The 21,846-nt window shown below is 38.3% G+C and overlaps 1 protein-coding gene across 1 annotated transcript in view; it reads right to left on the bottom strand.

Annotated features, from left to right (window-relative positions):
* Positions 1–21,846, bottom strand: part of Rttn (rotatin) — a 246,542-nt gene that overhangs the window by 132,885 nt on the left and 91,811 nt on the right. The window contains 3 exon segments of the mRNA XM_051163892.1: positions 6,449–6,540; positions 8,299–8,488; positions 20,131–20,202. Coding sequence (XP_051019849.1) covers positions 6,449–6,540; positions 8,299–8,488; positions 20,131–20,202 — 354 coding nt within the window.

The following is a 21,846-nucleotide window of genomic DNA, read 5'->3' as shown; positions in this document are numbered from 1 at the left end:
AATGATGGCTCATAAATTAAACTTTTCAAATATTTAAATGAACTAAAAATCAGACTTATTTAAATTTGTGTTACACATGAAGAATATGTTTTTGAAAATGAATCACATTTTCTGTGTTATTTATTCTGACAAAAGATCAAACAAATTTTAAAGCAATAGCAAACCAACTCTTGGTCATAAAGCTGTGTTGCATTTGTGGTTTAACCGTGCATAAATACCTATTTGAGGGCTGGAGAGATGGCTCAGAAGTTAAGAGCACTGTCTACTCTTCCAGAGGTCCTGAGTTCAATTCCTGACAACCACACGGTGGCTCACAACCATCTATAATGAGATCTGGTGCCTTCTTCTGGCAGGCAGGCACACATGCAGTCAGAACATTGTATACATAATAAATAAATAAATAAATAAATCTTCAAAAAAAATAAATAAATACCTATTTGGTGAATTTTTGAGGGGAAAGAAATGGTTTCAGGAGGAAAAGTATGTTATATCTGTGACCCAGTTAAACAGAGACTACAGTGAGGTACTACTTATTTACTAGGACAATGCCTCAGGAAAACTAGGACACTGCTTACTCTATCTGCACTGTACACAATATAGAGGCCCAACACTTACAAGTGCTGAAGGGAAAAAAAAAGCCTGAACTGCCCCATCTGCCTGACGCTCCTGGGGCGCAGCCAGCAGAACCAGCAGAGCAGCAGCAGGGCAGAGCCAGCAGAGCCAGCAGAAGACTGCTGGACCACAGGAACATTCAGGTACCTAAGGCATAGCTATCAGAACTAACACCAAGGACAGCCACATGGCTCAAGGACAGCAAGGAACACCATCAACAAGAGCCAGGGCAATATGGCACCACAGAGCCCAGCTATCCTTCTACAGCAAGCGCTGGAGATCCTAACACAGCCAAAGGACAAGAGAGTGACCCAAACACCAACCTTACAAAGAAGATAAAGACCTTAAAGGAGGAATCAAATAAATCCTTTCAAGAAATAAAGGAAAACACAATTAAACAGGTGAAAGAAATGAATAAAACTGTTCAAGACCAGAAAATGGAAGTAGAAAACAAACAAACTGTAAAAACGAACAAATTGAGAGAATCCTAGAGACAGAAAACCTAGAGAAAAGAACAGGAACAAAAGACACAAGCATCCCCAACAGATTATAAGAGATCAGGCATAGAAGATATGATAGTAGAAATTGATACATCAGTCAAGGAAAATGCTAAATCTAAAAAATTCCTGACACAGAACATCTAGGAAACCTGGGATACTATGAAAAAAAACCTAACCTAAGAATAATACAAATAGAAGAAGGCAAAGAGTCACAGCTCCAAGGACTAGAAAATATTTTCAACAAAATCGTACAAAAACCATTCCCCAACCCAAAGACAGAGATGCTTATAAACATACAAGATGCTAACAAAACACCCACTAGATTGGACCAGAAAAGGAAATCTTCCCACCACTTAATAATCAAAACACTAAATGCACAAAACAAAGAAAGAATACTGAACGCTGCAAAAGAAAAAAGGCCAAGAAACGTATAAAAGCAGACCTAACAGAATTACACTCGACTTTTCAACAGAGACTCTAAAACCTAGAAGGGCCTGGACAGATATATTGCAGACATTAAGAGACCATAGATGCCAACCTAGATTACTATACCCAACAAAGCTCTTAGTCACTGTAGATGGTGAAAACAAAATATTACAAGACAAAACCATATTTAAGCAATATCAATCCATAAGTCCATTCCTACAGAAAATACTAGAAGGAAAACTCCAACCCAAGGAGGTTATCTACATCCAAGAAAACAGAAGAAATAAATAATTCCATATCAGAATAAAACAAAAGTGAGGTGCGCGTGCGCACACGCACACACACACACACACACACACACACAAAACCAGCAATTTCAAAATAACAGGAATTAACAATCATTGGTCATTAATATCTCTCAACACCAATTTCCAATAAAAAGATACAGGCTAACAGAATGGATGCGAAAACAGGACCTATCATTCTGCTACGTACAAAAAACAAACCTCAAGAACAAAGATAAACATTACCTCAGAGTAAAGAGCTGGAAAAATGTTTTCCAAGCAAACAAACTCAAGGAACAAGCTGAAAGTAGCCATTCTAATATTGAATAAAACACACTTTCAACCAAAATTAATCACAAGAGATGGGAAGGACACTTCATACTCAACAAGGGAAAAGTCCACCAAGACAACATCTCAATTCTGAACAACTATACCCCAAATGCAAGGGTACCCACATTCATAAAAGAAAAATTACTACAGCTCAATTCACTCATAGAACTCTACACATTAGTAGTAGGAGACTTCAACACTCCTGTCTCACCAATGGACAGATCATCAAGATAGAAACTAAACAGAGAGACAATGAAACTAACAGACCTAATGAATCAAATGGACCTAACATATCTTCAGAACATTCCATCCGAACATAAAAGAATATACCTTCTTATCAGCACCTCATAAAACCTTCTCCAAAATTCACCGACCATATAGTTAGTCAAAAAGCAAGCCTCCAGAGATACAAGAAAATTAAAATAATACCTTGGATCAGACCACCATGGATTAAAGCTGGAACTTGATAACAGAAACAAGAGAAAGCCTACAAACTCATGGAAACTAAACAACTTTCTACACAACGACCACTGGGTCAGGGAAGAAATAAGAAAGAAATTAACGATGTCCTAAAATTCAATGAAAATGAAAGTACAACATGTTGAAACTTATGGGACACAATGAGGGCAGTGCTAAGAGGAAATTCATAGCACTAAGTGCCTTCAAAAAGAAATTGGAGAGATCTCATACTAGCAATTTAAAAGCATATCTGAAAGCTCTAGAACAAAAAGAAGGAAACACACCCAAGAGGAGTAGACAGCAGAAAATAATCAAACTCAGAGCTGAAATCAATAACTAAGAAACAAAGGAAACAATACAAAGAGCTGGTTCTTTGAGAAAATCAACAAGATAGACGGTCCCTTAGCTAAACTAACCAAAATGCAGAGACAGTATCCAAATTAACAAAATCAGAAATGAAAAGGGGGACATAACAATGGGCACTGACAAAATCCAAAGAATCATTAGGTCTTACTTCAAAAGCCTGTACCTGACAAACATGGAAAATCTAAATGAAATTAACAGTTTTCTTGATAGATTCTGGGTAAACCAACCTCAGAAAGACAGACATGGTATGTATTCACTTATAAGTGAACATTAGCTATAATGTACAAGATAACCAATAACCATGCTAAACTGAAAGACTGAAAGATGCCAAGGAGGGCCCAAGGGAAGAGGAAAAAACAAAAACAAAAATGAAACAACAACAACAAAAAAAGCAAAACAAAAAAGCCCAGCTCTCTGAAGTAGATAAAGGGAGGGAGCTGCGTGGGAGATGGGTAGGGAAGGTAACAAGGCTGGTGACCAGGTGGGGGAGAGTGAAGGTGAGAGGGGCTAGGGGTTGGTAGGAGGGAGAGGACATGGAAAGAGAATGAAAACCTGTGGGGGAGCATCTCTGGGACAGAAGAGGCCCCTGGGAGTCTATGAGAGTGGTCCAGCTGAGATCCCTAACAGCAGAGGACATGGAGCCTGAACTAGCCACCTGAAAATAGACGGGACTTCCAGTGGAGGAAGGGGGTCACCAATCCACCCACAAAACCTTTGACCCAAACTTATTCTGGAGGAAGGTTGCAAATAATATCACCTAGGAAAGATACTGCTATTGTAATCACCAACTGACAGTAGATACAAATGCCCGCAGGGGGTCTGCATAAGAGTGGGACCACCAACAGTCAGGCAGGCATGAAGGACCACGTGGGGAGTACTGACCTTCACTACTCAACTTCTACTGTTAGAAACAGGACATGGGAGCCGTTGCCTTCAGTTCTATGCCCCCTGGTGACTCCATAACTAAACAGTCACAACAACCTTAGTTAAATTAAAAGGGTCATGAAATAAAAGCAACAGACATGAATCTGGGAAAGGGACTGGTAGGGAGGAAGAGAGCTTGATTGGGATATGAGGTCAATAAGAGAGGACAAGGAATGAGAACAACTAAATGCTTTATATTCATGCCTGAGATCGTTAAATAACAATGTTACTAAAAATAATTCCTAACCAATTATTTCATTAGCACATTTTATATATTATTTTTTATTAATAGTATATATGTGTATAAGTGTGGGCATGCACGTGCCATGGCACTTATGTGGAGATCAGAGGACAGCTCTTGACAGTTAGTTTTCCCCTTCCACTGTGAGACCCAAGGCTCAAACTCAGGTCATCAAGCTTGCACAGTCTCTGAGCCACCTGGCCGGCCCACTATACAGCAAGCAACCAAGCACAAAGAAGTTAAGGACTGTTACGTCCACGATCTTGACATAATTTAGATACTGAAGGCCCCCAAGGCTCGTACTGAAGCCTGGTCCCCAGCCCACAGTGCTACAGGGAAGGGACAGCAGAGCCCTTAGGATGTAGGACTCGTGGGAGAACTTTAGATCACTGGGCACGCCCTGGACATGAAAATCACAGCTCCTTTCAGTGTCTTTTCTCAGTGTCCTTTTAAATTAAACTTTTCAAATATTTAAATAAACTAAAAATCTGTTTTATTTAAATTTGTGTTACACATGAAAATACTGTTTCTTCTCATGCTGTCAGGAGATGAGCAGCCTTCCTGTATCACACAGTGCACATCCATGGGAATATGCTATATAACCACAGGCCCAAAGCAGCAACAGGGAAGACCGTGGTCTGAAACCTCACAAACTACAAAACAAAACAGGCCTCTCTTCCTTTTAGGTTGAGTATTTTGAGTATTTTGCAATCAATACACAGCTAAGCACATAAAGGTACTTCCATTTAAATAAGGATCATAGTAAATTCAGTTCTTCCAAAGCTAGTCTCAGAAATCTAGTGCTTTAAGCTATGGTATTTATATGTTAATATAAACCAAAAACTATAAATTTGATTTTTCTTTCTGTACCAAGGTCTTCCTACATATGACAAATCTAATAACACAAAATAGCTAACACACAGAGATTATCATTTACATAGTAACCCCTTCAACAAAGAATTAAAGAGGTTACAACTTGTCTTAGGGGTCGAACCTCTAATTTCCTTCCAATGCTCCCGTGCTAAAGGCTTTCTCCCCAGTGCAGCCCTTCTGAAGTGAGGCCCTTGAGAGACAGTAAAATCTCAAGGGCTCTGATTTCGTCAATGGATTAACACTTTCAAAGTTTCATAGTTTAGTTAATCATGGGTGGGCTGACGGAAACTTTAAGAGTTATGGTCTTGTTAGAGGAAGCAGACGAGGGATGTCTTTGAAGGATACATTTGACCCCAGTGCCTCCTCTGGATACCAGGAGGTGAACACACGTGCTGCACCACATGCTTCCCTGTATGATGCTCTGCCTCCCTACAGACAGGCCTAGAAACAATGAAGCCACGTCACCAATGCTCGGCTCTCTGAGACTGTGAACTTCAATACACCGTTCATACCTGCGGCTGATTTTCACAGCATCTAGTCACAGGACTAAAAGTTTACTAGCAGGGTTTTGCTACAGTCTTGTGAAAACTGGGTCATTTGAGGAAACTCACTTTGAAGCATATACTGATGTTGTCCTACTGATTTTTCAATTGAGCCAATTAATACAACTCATTTTGACATTGAATCATAATATTTCTCTTGCTGAATGAAAGATACTTGCTGAACTAAGATCCATAAAAATATCTTTATATTTAAGCTTGGAAAGTATGACATCTAGTGGGAACAGGGTAGTTATCTTACTTTCCACTTTAAGGTCTAGTTTAGCATTACATACAGCTCCTTTTTTCTTTTTAATCTAAGAAAGAAAAAAAAAGAGGGAAAAGGAAAAAGGACAACATAGGAGGTAAATCTGACTAATGTCTATATAAATGAATCATATATATATACATATACAGATTATACATTTAAACTTCTAAAACCAGAGGCACCAAACCTTTTCTTTCCTAATAGATTGTACAGCACAGTCATTATCAGCAAGCACTTGAAAAGTTAATATGTTTCACAATTTAGAAGAAGTACCTTTCATATGCTTTGGCAAAAATGAGGACCAGCATTTGCTATTAGGAATAAAGCCACATATGCAAAAATAAGGACACGTAAGTACACACAGATTTCCACTACTTGAGATGCCAGCCCTGCCTCTCACTGTGCTCTTAGGTGGAAAAGCAAAAAGATGTCTACCACACACAGAAAACAGAACATAGTGCACAGAATATTTTACGTAAATGCAGAGCAGGAATCTTTTCAGAATGCACTTTCTAAAACCATTATAATCCTAACGTTAAACTTATACCCAATATTTCTCACTATTATGCAAATTCAAATTTATTCAGAGACTCAAAATGAAACACTTCTGTGTCCTTCTCAATTACCATTGTTTCTGAGGTGGAAAGAGAGCTTGGCTCATGATCCTGAACAGATGTCCCGGAGGGAGCCCTCCAAAACTTGAATGAGTCGTCTAAACCTGTGACAACAGAGAACAGTTAATATAACAACTAACAGAACGCATACTCCTTAAGGAAACCCACCATAAACTAACGGATGCGGACTTTGATTGTGTTCAAGAATCACTCAGAGGCTGTTGGTGCAGTTCCCCAAGAGCATCCGTTCCAGGGATTCTCACACCCTGCAGCAGAGGGAAACTGTAAATGCACACTTCTGGGGGACACCCAGACGACAGCAATGCAGATGGGCTTAAGAGCCATGTCAGGAGTGACAGCGACTCGCAAAGTCAGAACAACTCAACAACTCACTTTTCTAATAAAGATGTCACTTCTAAAGGTCAAGAGCTTCATCAAATGCTACTTCCAATCCCTTCAAAAAGGGAATAGAAATGTGAATTATGAATTTAAATAGATATAAATTCACATTTAAGCAATTAAAAGCAATGCAATTTCATGATTTCGGTTTACTCATCATATGTGTGTGTGTATACATATATGTGTATATATATGTGTGTGTGTACATATATGTGTATATATATGTGTGTGTGTGTGTGTATACATATATGTGTATATATGTGTGTGTATACATATATGTGTATATATGTGTGTGTGTGTGTATATATACACCTGCATATGTGTGTGTGTATACATATATGTATATATATATGTGTGTGTGTGTATATACACCTGCATATGTATATTTGCATACAGATATAAAAGCAAATCTTATTTATAGTTACACACACATATACACTTATTAGATAGTGAAATAAATGTATATATTTTGAGAGGCTTTGTACTTTTATTGAACCTTCTGTGTTAGGTAAAGATTATAAAACACTATACTTAAATATTAATTTTGAAATTTAAACAATTTATGTTAAATAGATATTCATTTTTATAAGATCTAAGTAGGGTTTATGCATTAATATGTAATATGTAATTATTAGAAAATAAATCCAAAATTATCTACCAAGAAAAGCAAAAAGGTCTCAGCAAAATGTTCTGATAATTCAAGATATACCAAAAATAAGTAGATTTTTAAGACTTTTAGTTAGAAAATAACTCATTCATAAGAAAGGTAGGGGGAAAGACTATAGAATATCAAGGGACAAATATTCCGAAAAAGTCTAAGCTTTTACTAGGGAAAAAAAAGCTATAAACTTTACTGAAGGTCATAAAATAACTTATAAAACATTAATAAGATGCCAAACATGGTTGCCATGAAGAATTTATAACACAGCATAATGTCTGAGCAATGTTTAGAGAAACGGAGACTAAGAAAAACTGTGCATAAAATATATAAAATAAACATCACATAGCAAAAAATGATGGTAAGAATAAAACATATCAAGGGTATTCTCAGAGTTGTAGGACTAGAGATATTTTTTTCCTGTGTACCTTTTATTATTTTCCAAATGTTCTTGAGTAAACACATGTGTTTTTGCATGTGTAGATGGTAGGTATGATTGGGAGGTCAGAGTTTGGTGTCTTCCGTAATTGCTTTTAATACTTTATATGTTAAGGTAGGGTCTTTCTCATGAACACAAAGCTTGTCACGCTGACTAACCTGGTTAGGCACTGGCTCTGGGCGTTACAGGCCACTCTGTACACCTTACTTTGCATGTCTTTGGGCGTTGAGGATCCAAACTTCAGTCTGCCCACTTGTTTTAATCACTTAGTCATCTCCCAGACCCCTCAACATCATTTAAAAGAAGTTACATTTGTAATAATCATTATAATAATGATAATGATAATAATAAAGGTAATGTACTTGCCATTTAAATCACTGTATTCTGAAGTTTCAGTAAAAGCAGAAAAATTAAAATCAAACATATATCTTCCTACATAACAATGTTTCACCATCTGAGTCAAATGTTCATAGAAATGGCAGTGATATAAAAGGGCCTGAAGTGCAGGTCTTCCTACAAGTGACAGGCCAGAATCCTCATCGTGCACACAGGGGCCCTGTGGGGAAGACAGAAGAAAGAAACTGATTTAGCAAACCATTGCTTTGTTCTCTCTGCATCTCACTGCTAAGGCAAATGTGTCCCAGCTCCTACCACAGTCCTTCTAGTATGGCTGCTTAGACTAGAACAGAAAGTACTTCACTTCTCTGCTGCTTAAATTTCCTCTGACAGAAGGCTGATTAACTCTACCTCCTAACGGGTCAATTCATAAAAAAGCTTCTATGAAATGATCATTCTCAACCAAGTAATTACACGCTTAAGCACAAATACAATAATAGTGTCTTTAAACCAACCCACAATAGCATAAGAATTATAAATACCTGAAATAATGTAGTCGAAGTAATAGTTTAATAGTAAATAATAGTAATAATTTTAAAATACTTCTACTTATCAGTGAGTTGGCAAAAATAAACAATTTAAGTATAGACATCTAGAAGATACAACAGGAGAATGGCATCAGAAGGCTATGCTTAGTCATCATGGTCAATTACAAGCAATGTGATTTCTCATTTATTTATAAATTATTCTGTGACTGAAAACTCAGTGCCTCATCTCTGGTAGGTGAGTGCTCTATCACTACTGCCCCAATGTGGTCCTTTAATGCATGACTTTACTAAACTATGGTGGGTGAGTTATCTGTCAAAAAAAAAATCAAATAGTCAACTTTACTGTCACCACTATAAAATGTTTAAAGCAAATTATAATATGTTTAACTGCACATGATAAAGACAAGAAACATGCAACAACTCCAAAACATCACAAGCCAACACCTTTGTCACTCAGAAAGAATTAACAAGCTAAATGATAACTGTGGTTTTGTTAAGACAGGCTAGGGGTATAGTTCAGCAATAAGGCACTCACCTACCACAGAAAGCCCTGAGTTTGATCCCTAGAAGTAAAAACAAAAAAATACAACAAAACATCTCTCAAAGCTTAACTCTAACTTAAATCCAGCTACTTAACAAAACTCAGTCAATAAAACAAAATCACCAGAGTAACATAAAGTTATTTTTCTAAATATATTTTCTAAGGATGGTTAATTTTACTTTGCATTTACTAATCAGGTAAAATTATTTAATTCATTTTATTAATTATGTCTATGTAATTGCCTTCTCTATCATAGTCAGAATGCTAAATTCATAAATATTTACTGAGAACAGGTAAAGAAATGTATGTTGTATAAATCATGACAACAGCAAAAATAACTATTCAGAGCTCTTCAAAAACTGTCTGCTGAGTCCTTAGCCCATCAAAGGCCTATTGGATGGATGGTGGAGCAGCTGTTAGGAAGATCGGCTACAGACCTCCATCTTCTGAGGCCCTGCTTTTCTATCTTTAAAAGCAGTGGTAAAGTGAGAAGTGAGAAATGTTGTCTATAACAATTCTAGCAAGTATTCTCTGAATTATAAAATAACAAATATAATCTAACCAAATCATACTCATTATTTTTAAAACAAATTCTTAAACATTATTTTTCTAATCTTTTTAAGAAGATAAACTCAGGGTTAGGGTTCAAGTAACGAGCTTAATGAGTGAACAGTGAGAAAAAAATTAAGATAAAATTCTAGAAAACCACAAAACCACAAATAAAATATGATGGAAGTCAGGTGTAGTGACACACACCTGTAATCCCAGCACTTGGGAGGCAGAGGCAGGTGGATCACTGTGAGTTCGAGGCCAGTCTGATCTACCAATTAGTCCAGGACAGCCAGGGCTACACAGAGAAACCCTGTCTCGAAAAACCAAAACCAAACCAAAACAAAAAGATTTAAAAAAAAAAAAATGATGGTAAGTAAAAGATGAGAGATAAACAAGAAAACAAAGTGTCAACAGCCCTAGGTTATAACCTGCCTTTCTAATGGCTGGTCCCATAATTAGACGGGGTAAAATTCTTAGGAAGAATGGTGTTCAACCTAGTACATAGCTAAAGTACCACTCTAGTAAAGCTTTAAAGGTAGTTTAAAATACGCTAGAACTTACAAAGGTAGGTAAGAATATGATCATTTTAGGGGTGAGTACCAGGAAAGGGGGAGCCTAACAAGAGAGGAAAGAAAATAGAAAATTTTGAGCTATAACATGGACTTTCAATGCAGGAAAAATAAACAGGATTTCCAAAGGGGGGTAAAAATGCCACATAAATTCCTTTGTTTCAATTCTGTGCACTAAGGAATTCTGCCCCTGAGCCCTGGATGGGTCAGCCATGAGGTGGATAAGGGGTTTTTAGCCAGAGACCACTTCATGTCGCTAGTGAAGTAGTGATTTTCAACGTCCAGAATCAATCTGTGGACAAAAGCCTGGTAACAATGCAAACATCACCAACCCCACAAAGCAACAGTTTAAAGAATCACTGCATGAAAACGTTTTAAAAGATACATTTTTATGTGGCTCTCTGTGTTTGGGTGCCTCTCTATATGTGTTCATGTCCTGTATGTGGGGTACCCACAGAGGCCAGAAGAGTAGTGGATCCCTTGGAAACAGGAGATATAGGCAGCTGTGTGCTGCCTGATGCTGGTGCTGGGAACTGAACTCACGTCCTCTGGAAGAGCAAGAAGTGCTTTAAACTGCTAGGCCATCTCTCCAGCCTCTTAAAACCACTTTTAATATTTCAAAGGAAAGTGCATGAACGGTAATTCATGTGAATTAGACACCATTATTTTTAGCTGACCCTATTCTCCACATGCCAAAGTTTCTCAGTGGTGATGGCATGTAATCGGCAATGCGGCCATGCCCAGCATATGCACAAAGGCCTGATGCAGGCTTCCCACTGAAGACACAGGATTCAATAGCCTGGTCAACAGAGACTTACACTAGCTTGGCTCCACAGAGGCAACTGTAATCGCTCTCTTTTGGTACTGTGAGGAAGTCCACATGATCTAATGGCTTATCTCAAGATGTCTGTGTCATTACCACCCTTGTCCTCAACAGGTGAACTGAGCCCTGGACCTGATGGATCACCAGCTGAATTTCAGGGAATACTCAGCACAGCAGTGCATAAAGAAAAAGCAACTCATAAGTCACCAGGTGCCAATTATAAACATAATTGCAAAGAAAGGTGCAGATTAATTATCTCAGAACTCTGCAATTAACTTGAAAATACAGTTCTGCATGAAAAAAAATTAGAATGTTAATTGTAAGACATATATTTTACTCCTGTAGTCACTGTGCAAATAGACTAGAAGCCAAGAATTACATATAAGAAGAATAAAAAATGGAATTACTTGGTAACATATAAAAGTACTATAATATAATCTAAAGACTATAAAAACATGATCCTAAAAATATTAAAAATTCATAAAAGCACATGAATTATGACCACCATTAAGATGAGTTCAACAAGAAATGTTTTGTGAAATATTGAAAGTGCTTCATGATGTATACAGTAAAAGATGAAAATATGTGTATTGACTATACAAACATGAAGCAGAAATATGAATAACTTATAACTAATAATACACACTAATAAGTGCTTCTATTGATCAAAAACATACACACAAAGACTAGCACATGCACAGACACAGAAGCAAGAGAAGTCGAGAACAGGGAGCACATCCAGACGCCAGACTTCATTTCTAAACATGGCTCGTAGGGTTGGAGAGGTAGCTTGTTTGGTAGAGTATTTGACTAGCATACACAAGGCCCTGGCACCATGTAACCTGGAAATGCTAGGTAGTATAGGCCTGTAGACCAGAAGGCCATCCGCAGTTACATAAGGAGTTTGAGATTAGCCTAGGTTAGAGACCCTTCCTCAAAATAGAAAATATTAAAAAACAAAACCAAAACCAAAAAAACGCCCATATTAGCAATACATGTGTACATACTGCTTCTCCTTTAAAACTTTTTACATGTGTGTGAGTGTTTTGCCTGCATATATGATTGGGCGCTACATGCATGTCTGACCCCTACAGAGGCCAAAAGACATCAGATCCCCTAAAACGGAAGTTACAGGTGGTCGTGAGGTGCCTTGTGTATACTGGGAATCTAACCTGGGTTCTCTGGAAAAGCAAGAAGTGCTCTTAATTGCTGAGCCATCTCTCCAGCCCCATACATACTATCATTAGAAAGTAATCAGAGCCCTTTGAGCAAATACCTGATTCTAGGCTGAGGCCAGAAAACTAAAGGACAACACTTTTCTTCACCAGAAAGTAAGCTTAATGTTCCAACTTTCCAAAGACAAGTCTAAAGGACAAAAGAGTCATCATCAAGGACAGTCTTAGCCAAAGCTAGAATAATCTGATCAACTAAACAAAGAGACAGAGGTGGCAATCTGAGAAACAAACTAAGAGCCCAGGAGTCTATACTAAAGCGAATAAATAAGTGAACAAGGTAGTAGCAGTGAAAAACAGGAACGCGCTAGAGTTGAATGTAGTGAATATAGAAAGAAATGACATAACTACAAAACCATTAGTAAAGGTCATATAATTATTTCAGATAACATTGACAAAGTCTCAAAATGTTTCGTAACAATAAAAATAATGGAGAAATAGGCAATCACCAAGAAATCAATTAATATAACCAAAATAATAGAAAAAAGATAAATCTGAGTACATCATTTCTATGTGTTTATGAAAGACTGAAGAATACAAATTTAATCATAAGGAAACAGGTAAAACTAACAGAAAGACATTACAGAATCTGAAGAGCATGCGTCCTTCAAAAAGATTATAGATGTAAAAGAATTAGAAACACATTCAGATGAAAATAACTAGATGAAAAATGTATTCTAAGTTGGATCCAAGATTGGATTTCCTTTCTCCATAAACAAAAGAAAGGAAATGATCCAGAAGATAGATGTCGGCTAGGTGGTGTGTCAGGTGCCCTGAAATCTGCCTTTCAGTAGCTTATTTTGATTTGGTTAACTAGTAAATAAACCTTATATTTATATAAGGTTCTTGGTAGAATTGCATAACATGCTATAAAAACTATTATTATCATGTAAGAGAATGTCCTTGTTTTTAAGAAATTCATCCTTCAGAATTAAGGGGGAAAGGAACAGTGTGCTTGTGATTCACAGAAAGTAACAAAACTTTAAAAGAGACCAGAAAATCAGTTTTGTTTCTGTGATAGACACCATGACCTTAAACAACTTGAGAAAGAGAAGGTGTATGTGGCTTATGGGTTATATAGTCCATTCTGGAGCGAAGCTAAATTCTAGTCACAAACTGAAACAAAGACCATGAAACCATGAGGGAACAGCACCCTACTGGCTTAATTCCTGCTCTTCCTCACCTTGCTTCCTTCTATAACCCTGCCCATCTATCCACAGTGGGCTTGGCCCTCCTCTATCATTTAGCAATCAAAAAATGGGCCCCACTCCCATATACATTTATTCATATTCTCTCTCTCTCTCTCTCTCTCTCTCTCTCTCTCTCTCTCTCTCTCTCTCTCTCTCTCTCTCTCTCCCCCCCTTCCCTCTCTCCTTCTCCCTCTCCTTTCCTCTCCCTCTCTCTGTCTATCATCTATCTATCTATCTATCTATCTATCTATCTATCTATCTATCATCTATCTGGTTTTTCAAGACAGGGTTTCTCTTGTAGTCCTGGCTGTCCTAGATTTGCTTTGTAGACCAGGTTGCCTCGCACTCACAGAGATCCACCTGCCTCTGCCTCCCAAGTGCTGCAGTTAAAGGCGTGCGCCACCACACCCAGCTTACACATACACTCTTAAGCTATCCTAATGGAGGTAATCCCTTCACTTGAGGCTCCTTCTTCCTAGGTGTGTCAAGTTGACAATCAATAAAGAAACTGTGGTACATTTACACAATACTACTCAGCTATTACAAAGAATTCTTGAAATTTGCAGGCAAATGGACAGAACTAGAAAAAAATCATCCTGACTGAGGTAAGCCGGACCCAGAAAGACATGCATGGTTTATACTTACTTGTAAGTGGATATTAGCCCAACATAGATGTCCTCTGGGAGGCTGCCCCAGTGGAGGAACAGGACAGAGACTGGGTCTAGAAGCTGGACTCTGGGCAGAGCACTGAGAGTTGTATCGAAGAGTTGGGGGATGGAAGGACCCAGAGGAGGCAGGCACAGTCAAGGCTGGCAGCACCAGCCAAGGACAATGCATGCAGAGAACCTAGACTCCTGTAGCCAGTGTACGACTCGTTCTCCACGTAGGGGGAGGGCTGCTACTGAGCCTCGGACATGCACTCTGGTGCCCACAATTTGATCACTGCCCCTTGGCAGGATGGCCTTGCAGGCACACAGAGGAAAGGATTCAGGCTATCCTGATGAGACCTGATGGGCTATGGCCAGACAGTGGGGTAGGAGGGCCAGCCCTGTCAGAGGTCTAGGGGAGAGGAATAGGTCAGAAGAGGGAGGGAGGATGGGAACAGGAAGACAAGAACGAGGGGATAACATTTTAGATATAATGTGAATAAATTATAAAAATAAAGATAAAAATATTTTTACAAAGAGCAACCATGACACAGACAAGTTAAACCACATATGAAAAATAACACTGGGAAATTTGAGTGAAGAAGTATGCCTGTGCCAATTCAAAGGCCTCTTGTAAATGTAGAAAACAAAGTGAGAACAAGTGTATTACCCTCACAAACTAGTAATAATCTGGTATATTGAAACACATAATAACTCCTTTATACTATTATATTCGTTTCAAGGGAAGAACAACTCTATCATTACAAAAATTATGCATAAGCCACTAGTAGAATACATAAAACGTTGTAAAATGCCTGTCTTTCCCTAAATCAGGTCATTAGCTCCAATCAGTAAATTTGGTCACTGAATACCCCCAATATGCAAGCACCAAGCAAATGCCATAGCATGGACATAAGCACACACACACACACAACACACACAACACACGCGAGAGAGAGAGAGAGAGAGAGAGAGAGAGATGATCGAGAGAGAGAGAGAGAGAGAGAGAGAGAGAGAGAGAGAGAGAGAGAGAGAGAGAGAGAGAGAATCTATTTTTGACCATTAAATTTCTAGTCATAATCCAGTCTAAGGTTAGTTGTAAACATTGCAGGGACTGGGAATGCTAGTCTTCAAAGTAAACCCAACAACCAAACCAGCCACAACCAGCTGGGCTGTGGCTCACTAGTGGACAGGCACTGCGTGGCTAGAACCACAATATAATTTCCAGTGCTTCAACACTGATTCTGTTTTCTTTCCTGAGAAACATAGCCTTGATAGCTGCTGGGAATAAAGGCGAGCCGTTATAAACATCATTCTTAAGAGAAATGCCCTAATTTTGAAAGAGCTACAGTATGTGAAGATTTCTACACCAAGAAGTGAGCTCTCATCCTCAGCAGGGCTGGCTCCCTAGCCTTTAAGGGAAGGTGGTACGGGCGTTCACTGGAGGCCAAGGAAAGTAGTGTTCACATATGCTGTTCCTCTGTTCCTCTTCCATCTCTAGCATATTTCTGTATCTATACAGAAAATGGGAGATATTATGATACAAAAGAAAGACTTCCCTTACATAAGGCTAATAATGAAAGTTGTGCTTTACGTACTACTAAATCAGAAATCCTAAAGCAATGCCAATTTCCTATCCAGTGGAAACTGTTACAGCGCATTCAAAACATCAAACTACCTGTGGTAGAGTACCTGCTGCCCAGCATAAGCAAGGCCTTGGTTCAGTCCCCAGAACCGTAAGTCCTGCTTCAGCATGAAGTACTGGGGCAATGGCAGCGGGTGGGGTGGGGTGGGGTGGGGTGGGGTGGGGTGCGGTCCCTTCTCTGAGAAGAATGGGAGAGGGGAAAGGGTGAAGAGGGCAAGAGGGTGGGGCTGGGAGGAGAGGAGAAAGGGCGCTTCAATCAGGATGGAAAGTGAATAAATAAATAACTTAATTAATTAAAGAAAAATAATAAACTATGGCCCCAACCTTCAAAATCAAACATTCTAGATAAAAAGGCAAATTTTATTGGTAAGAAATGAGGCAAGGAAGTAAAAGTAATATGTGGTAAAGAATCCAATTTAATGGTAAAAACAAAATACTAGGGTCTTTCAGAAATTAAAGACTTTAGAACCATTTTCAGAGGATAGCAGGAAGACTCCGAGGGTAAAAGGACCTGCTGTGTAAGCCTGATGACCTGAGCTCCACCCCTGCACCTCATAAAAGAAGGAGGAAAAAACAGACTTCACAGACCTGCTTCCGACCTCTCGGCCTGCACTATGGTGCACACATACACCCACACACATGTGTGCATGCACACATTCACAATGCACACACACACACACACACACACACAGACATACATATGCACACACAAGAACACATACACACAAACACACAGACATAAACACGTGCACACAGACACACATGTTTGCACATACAGACACAAACACAGACACAAAGTCACACACACTCACATACACACAGACACACAGATACACACACCACACACACACACACACACACACACACACACACACACACGAGGCTAGAGATGAATTATGGCAGCAGCACTGCTAATTGGCTTTGTAAAGACTGAAGAAGTGAACACCCCAGGAAGTAACTGCCAGCCGGATCGGGCATCAGGTGACACACTGAAATCTGCCTTTCTGAAGCTCAGCTTGATTCAGTAACTATTAGTTCATATTCTGAGGGAAACTTAAAAATAAACATTTGTAGAGGATCTAGAGAAATAGACATAACATTCTCATAGGCATACAATTATAAGATGAAGATAAAATGATAGCAAATACAATTCATACCTACAATGACATCACTTTCTTTTTCTACAAATTATCTACTTAAATGTTAACTAATGACTTGACATTCATTATTTTTAAAAATCTAATATAAGGAAATAGAGATAATTCATGGCCCCAACTATATGCTAACTCGGGAAAAGAAAACAATTTAATATGATTGCATTTTTTAAATACAACCGACCTTATTATTAAATTGCAGAGCCAATTTAATGATGTGGACAAAAAAAAAAAAAAGAAGACTCTCCATGCTCACAGCAAGGGTTTCCCACTGACTAACCATATGGCTTCATCACACTACTCCAAACCTTTGTGCTAAAACTTCTAAAGTATATATATGTATTCTAAATATATATATTAAATAAGAGAAACATTCACAACAACAACCATTAATACATGTGCAGTTAATACACATGAAGCTTCTAGAAAAGTACTTAGTGTATATCAAGCTAAGCATTACTAATCCTAAAAGCATAGAGTTTTTTCCTTACAATTTTATTGTTTTTTTAATGTCCTATCAGGCTGGGTATGGTGGCACATGCCTTTAATCCCAGCTCTGGGACGTAGAGAAAGGCAGATCTCTGTTGAGTTTGAGGTCAACCGGATCTGCACAGTGAGTTCCAGGCTGGCCAAGGCTCGATGGTATGTTCTTATCTCAAAACAAGCAGACAAACAAATAAATAAAAACAAAGGTTTATTGGAGGGTGGAGAGATTGAGACTTATTTGAGGCTCAGTGACTAAGCGCACTTTTCAGTCTTACAGGGGACCCAGGTTTGAGTCACTGTGCCTATAAGGTGAGTCATGCTCGTCTGTAGCTCCAGCTCCAAGGGATGTGACTCTCCTTTCTTTCCTCTGTGGGCACCAGGCATGCACGTGGTGCACACATATGAAGGCAAAACAGTCATACACGTAAAATAAGCAAGCCTTAATTTTTTTTAATTTTATTAATTTGTTCATATTACATCTCAATTGTTAGCCCTTCCCCTGTCTCCTCCCATTCTTCCCTCCCTCCCACTTCCCCCCTTCTCCTCTCCCCTATGTCTGTGATTGAAGTAGACCTCCTCCCCCTATATATGCTCTTAGAATATCGAGTCTCTTCTTGGTAATTTGCTATCCTTCCCCTGAGTGCCACCAGGTCTCCCCATCCGGGGGACATGGTCAGAAAAGGGACACCAGAGTTCGTGTGAGTCAGATCTCACTCTCTCCTCAACGGTGGAGAATATCATGTTCGTCGGTTAGGTCTTGCTAGGGGTTCGAAGCTTACTGCCTATATTCTCCTTGGCTGGTGCCTTAGTTTGAGGAGGACCCAAGGACCCAGATCTGCCTGTCATAAAGTTCTTCTTGTAGGTTTCCAGGACCCTGTGGGTCCTACTATTTCCCCCATTCTTCCATGCTACTCTTGCCTAAAGTCTCAATAGGATGTCCTCTCTTCTGACCCACTTTCTTGGTAAGTAAAGTTTTTCATGATATGTATTCCTTGGACTAGTGTTTTGATATAAGTGAGTATATAACATTTGTCTCTTTTTGCTTCTGGGTGAACTCACTCATTATGATAATTTCTAGATCAATCCATTTGTCCACAAATTTTGGGAATTCCTTGTTTTTAATAGCTGAGTAGTATTCCATCGTGTAAATGTACCACAGTTTCTTAGTCCATTCTTCTACTGAGGGACATTTAGGCTGTTTCCATGTTCTGGCTATTATGTATAAAGCAGCTATGAACATGGTTGAGCATATGTCCCTGTTGTGTGGTAGGGCATTTTCTGGGTATATTCCAAGGAGTGGAATAGCTGGGTCTTGAGGAAGCCCTATTCTCATTTTTCTGAGAAAGCGCCAGATAGCTTTCCAAAGTGGTTGTACTAGTTTGCATTCCCACCAGCAATGAAGGAGTGTTCCTCTCTCTCCACATCCTCGCCAACATGTGGTGTCATTTGAGTTTTTGATCTTAGCCATTCTGATGGGTGTAAGATGGAATCTCAGTGTCATTTTGGCAAATCTTAATTTTTTAATTAAATTATTATTATGTGAGTATAGGGTCACATGTGCCACACCATGTGTGTGGAGGTTAGAGGACAACTTTGTAGTCAGTTCGCTCCTTTCTCCTGCTGGGCCACTTCACAGCCCCGGAGAATGTTTATCTGTGAGCAAGCAGCAGACAGTTACCACCCTCTAATTAAGAAATGTCTGAATAGGATGTCCTCCCCTCTGTCCCAGTTTCCTGGTAAGTGAAGGCTTTCGTGGGACATGCCCCTTGGGCTAGTATGCAGATATAAGTGAGTATATACCATTTGATTCTTTCTGCTTCTGGGTTAACTCACTCATTATGATCATTTCTAGATCAATCCATTTATCCACAAATTTCAGGAATTCCTTGTTTTTAATAGCTGAGTAGTATTCCATAGTGTAAATGTACCACAGTTTCTTTGTCCATTCTTCTACTGAGGGACACGAATAAGGGGAAAATGGGAGGGAGGGAACAATGGGAGGATACAAGGGATGGGATAACCATTGAGATGTAACAAAAATAAATTAATAAAAAATTAAAAAAAAAAAAAAAGAAAGAAATGTCTGCTGCCGTACAACATAGTTTTTAAGTAATAAAGTCCAGCCATTTGGTCTCAACAAGAGACTGGTTCTTATACTCTCACAAATACCAAACTCTGTGCAGAGAAATTAATCCCTATATAAGCAGAGTGATGTTTTTTATTATCTATACGTATTTGGCTGACTACGTCTCTTACAATAACTGGAATGACATTGTATGTATTTGTCATGCTGTAAGGAAAATGTCTGTAATTATTCAGTTCAATTACTTTTTGTTGAATATTTTCGACCCCTGGTTGCTTAAATCCACAAATATGAAACCCACAGACACAAAAGACTAGTTGCACACACATGCTGAAAATTAAAAAATTAATTAACATAAAATATCTGCTAGAATGATAACTGTTTATTCCCACCTGCCAAGTATAATTATTTTTAACTTCTGAAGGCATCGGAATTACAAGGAGATTCTGAAGAATAAATGCAGCCTGAAAATTAAAAACACAAAATGTCAATACTGCCATCTTGTTGTCATCTCTGAAATAACCAATTGCTGTAATTAAATATAGAGGCCACAGCAGGCTACAAGATCTCATAACCTCATTTCTTCTTAGCTGATGACTGAATTATGTAATGAGCAAACTAAGAAATTACTTCATAAGAAAATATGCTTTACTATTTAAAAATTTAGTTGATGCAAAATTGACTAGTATAAGAGATTCTAGAAGCATTTAAGAAATGTACATGCTGTCTTCAAATTCGTTTCTAGGGTATACACACAGATAGCAAACATCTGCCTTTTCCTTCTTCAATTTCCTTCTCTTTCATACAAAGCTTCCTAATAATCTTAAAGCACAAATGTCCAGTTCTACCTACCAGACCATAAGGTGACAGAATGACATAATCATATGAACATAAGAACTGATTTTCATTTAGTGAAAGATTTTCTGCAATTGTACTAAGAGAATAGTAGAATGGGAGAAGTTCTAAGAGAAAACCTTCCATCCGTCTGCACTGGAAGTGAATTTAAAAAGTTTAAAATTAAACCGGGCACAGTAGCACATGCCTATAGTCCCAGCACTTGGAGAGGGATAGGTAGGGGTACCACTGTGAGGTCGTGGACAGCCTGGTCTACAAAGCAAGTACAAGACAGCCAAGGCTACAGAGAAACCCTGTCTCTAAAACAAACAAACAAACCAAAAAACAAAAAAAAAACAAAAAACAAAAAACAAAAAAAAACCCAACGTTTAAAATTAATGAATAAAAAAAATGCATAAATGTAAAAATTACCATTTGAAATTATGACAGCAGCTAATATGAAAAATGATCTATGCATTTGCCACTGGGTACTGGATATGGTGGGCCAGGAACTGCTGATTTCTTCAGAAACCTCTGAGCACTATTTGCTTGTAATTTTTGAACTACTAGTATGAGTCATCACTAGACAGACAGCAACAAATAACAGCAACAAAAACAAACAACAGTTTGAGCTGACAGGATGGCACAGTGGGTGGAGGCGCTTATGGATGACCCAAGTTTGGTCCCTATAACACACAAGATGACAAAAGAGAACTGGCTGGGGATTTGTCCTCTGACCCTCATAAGCACAGGCATGTGCATAGGTAAATGACTGAATAACAAATAAGTAAGTAACTTTAAGAACACAAATTAAGTTAGTGTTTATATTATTTTCAAATATTATTGACATGCACTGTGAAATATTAGTTTGAAAATACTTTTCATTATTAAGGGATTATAAACATTAAAGGCCAATACATGTTAAATTCAAATGTTTTCTGTGAATTACTTTACAATAAGTAATATAAAAAGTTCATATTAAAACATCATAATCTGGAACAGTAAGATGGCAAAGTAAAGACAGCAAGTAGAGACACTTGCTCCCAAGAATGAATTGTATCCCCAGAACCCACCTGATGGGAGGAAAGAACAGGCTCTCGCAAGTTGTCCTCCCTCAGGAGAGCACGTGCACAAACGTGTGTTCATATGCATGTACATATACACAAAATAAATGCATGCATAAATATGTAATACAAAAATTTAAAATATTCTGCCTTAATTGAATAGAGGACTTAAATTTTACTGTAAAGTAATCACTTGTCATTTTAATTTTT

Source organism: Acomys russatus, chromosome 20, assembly GCF_903995435.1.
Source record: "Acomys russatus chromosome 20, mAcoRus1.1, whole genome shotgun sequence".
NCBI classification, from domain to species: Eukaryota; Metazoa; Chordata; class Mammalia; order Rodentia; family Muridae; genus Acomys; species Acomys russatus.
This window is presented reverse-complemented; position numbering and strand designations above follow the sequence as displayed.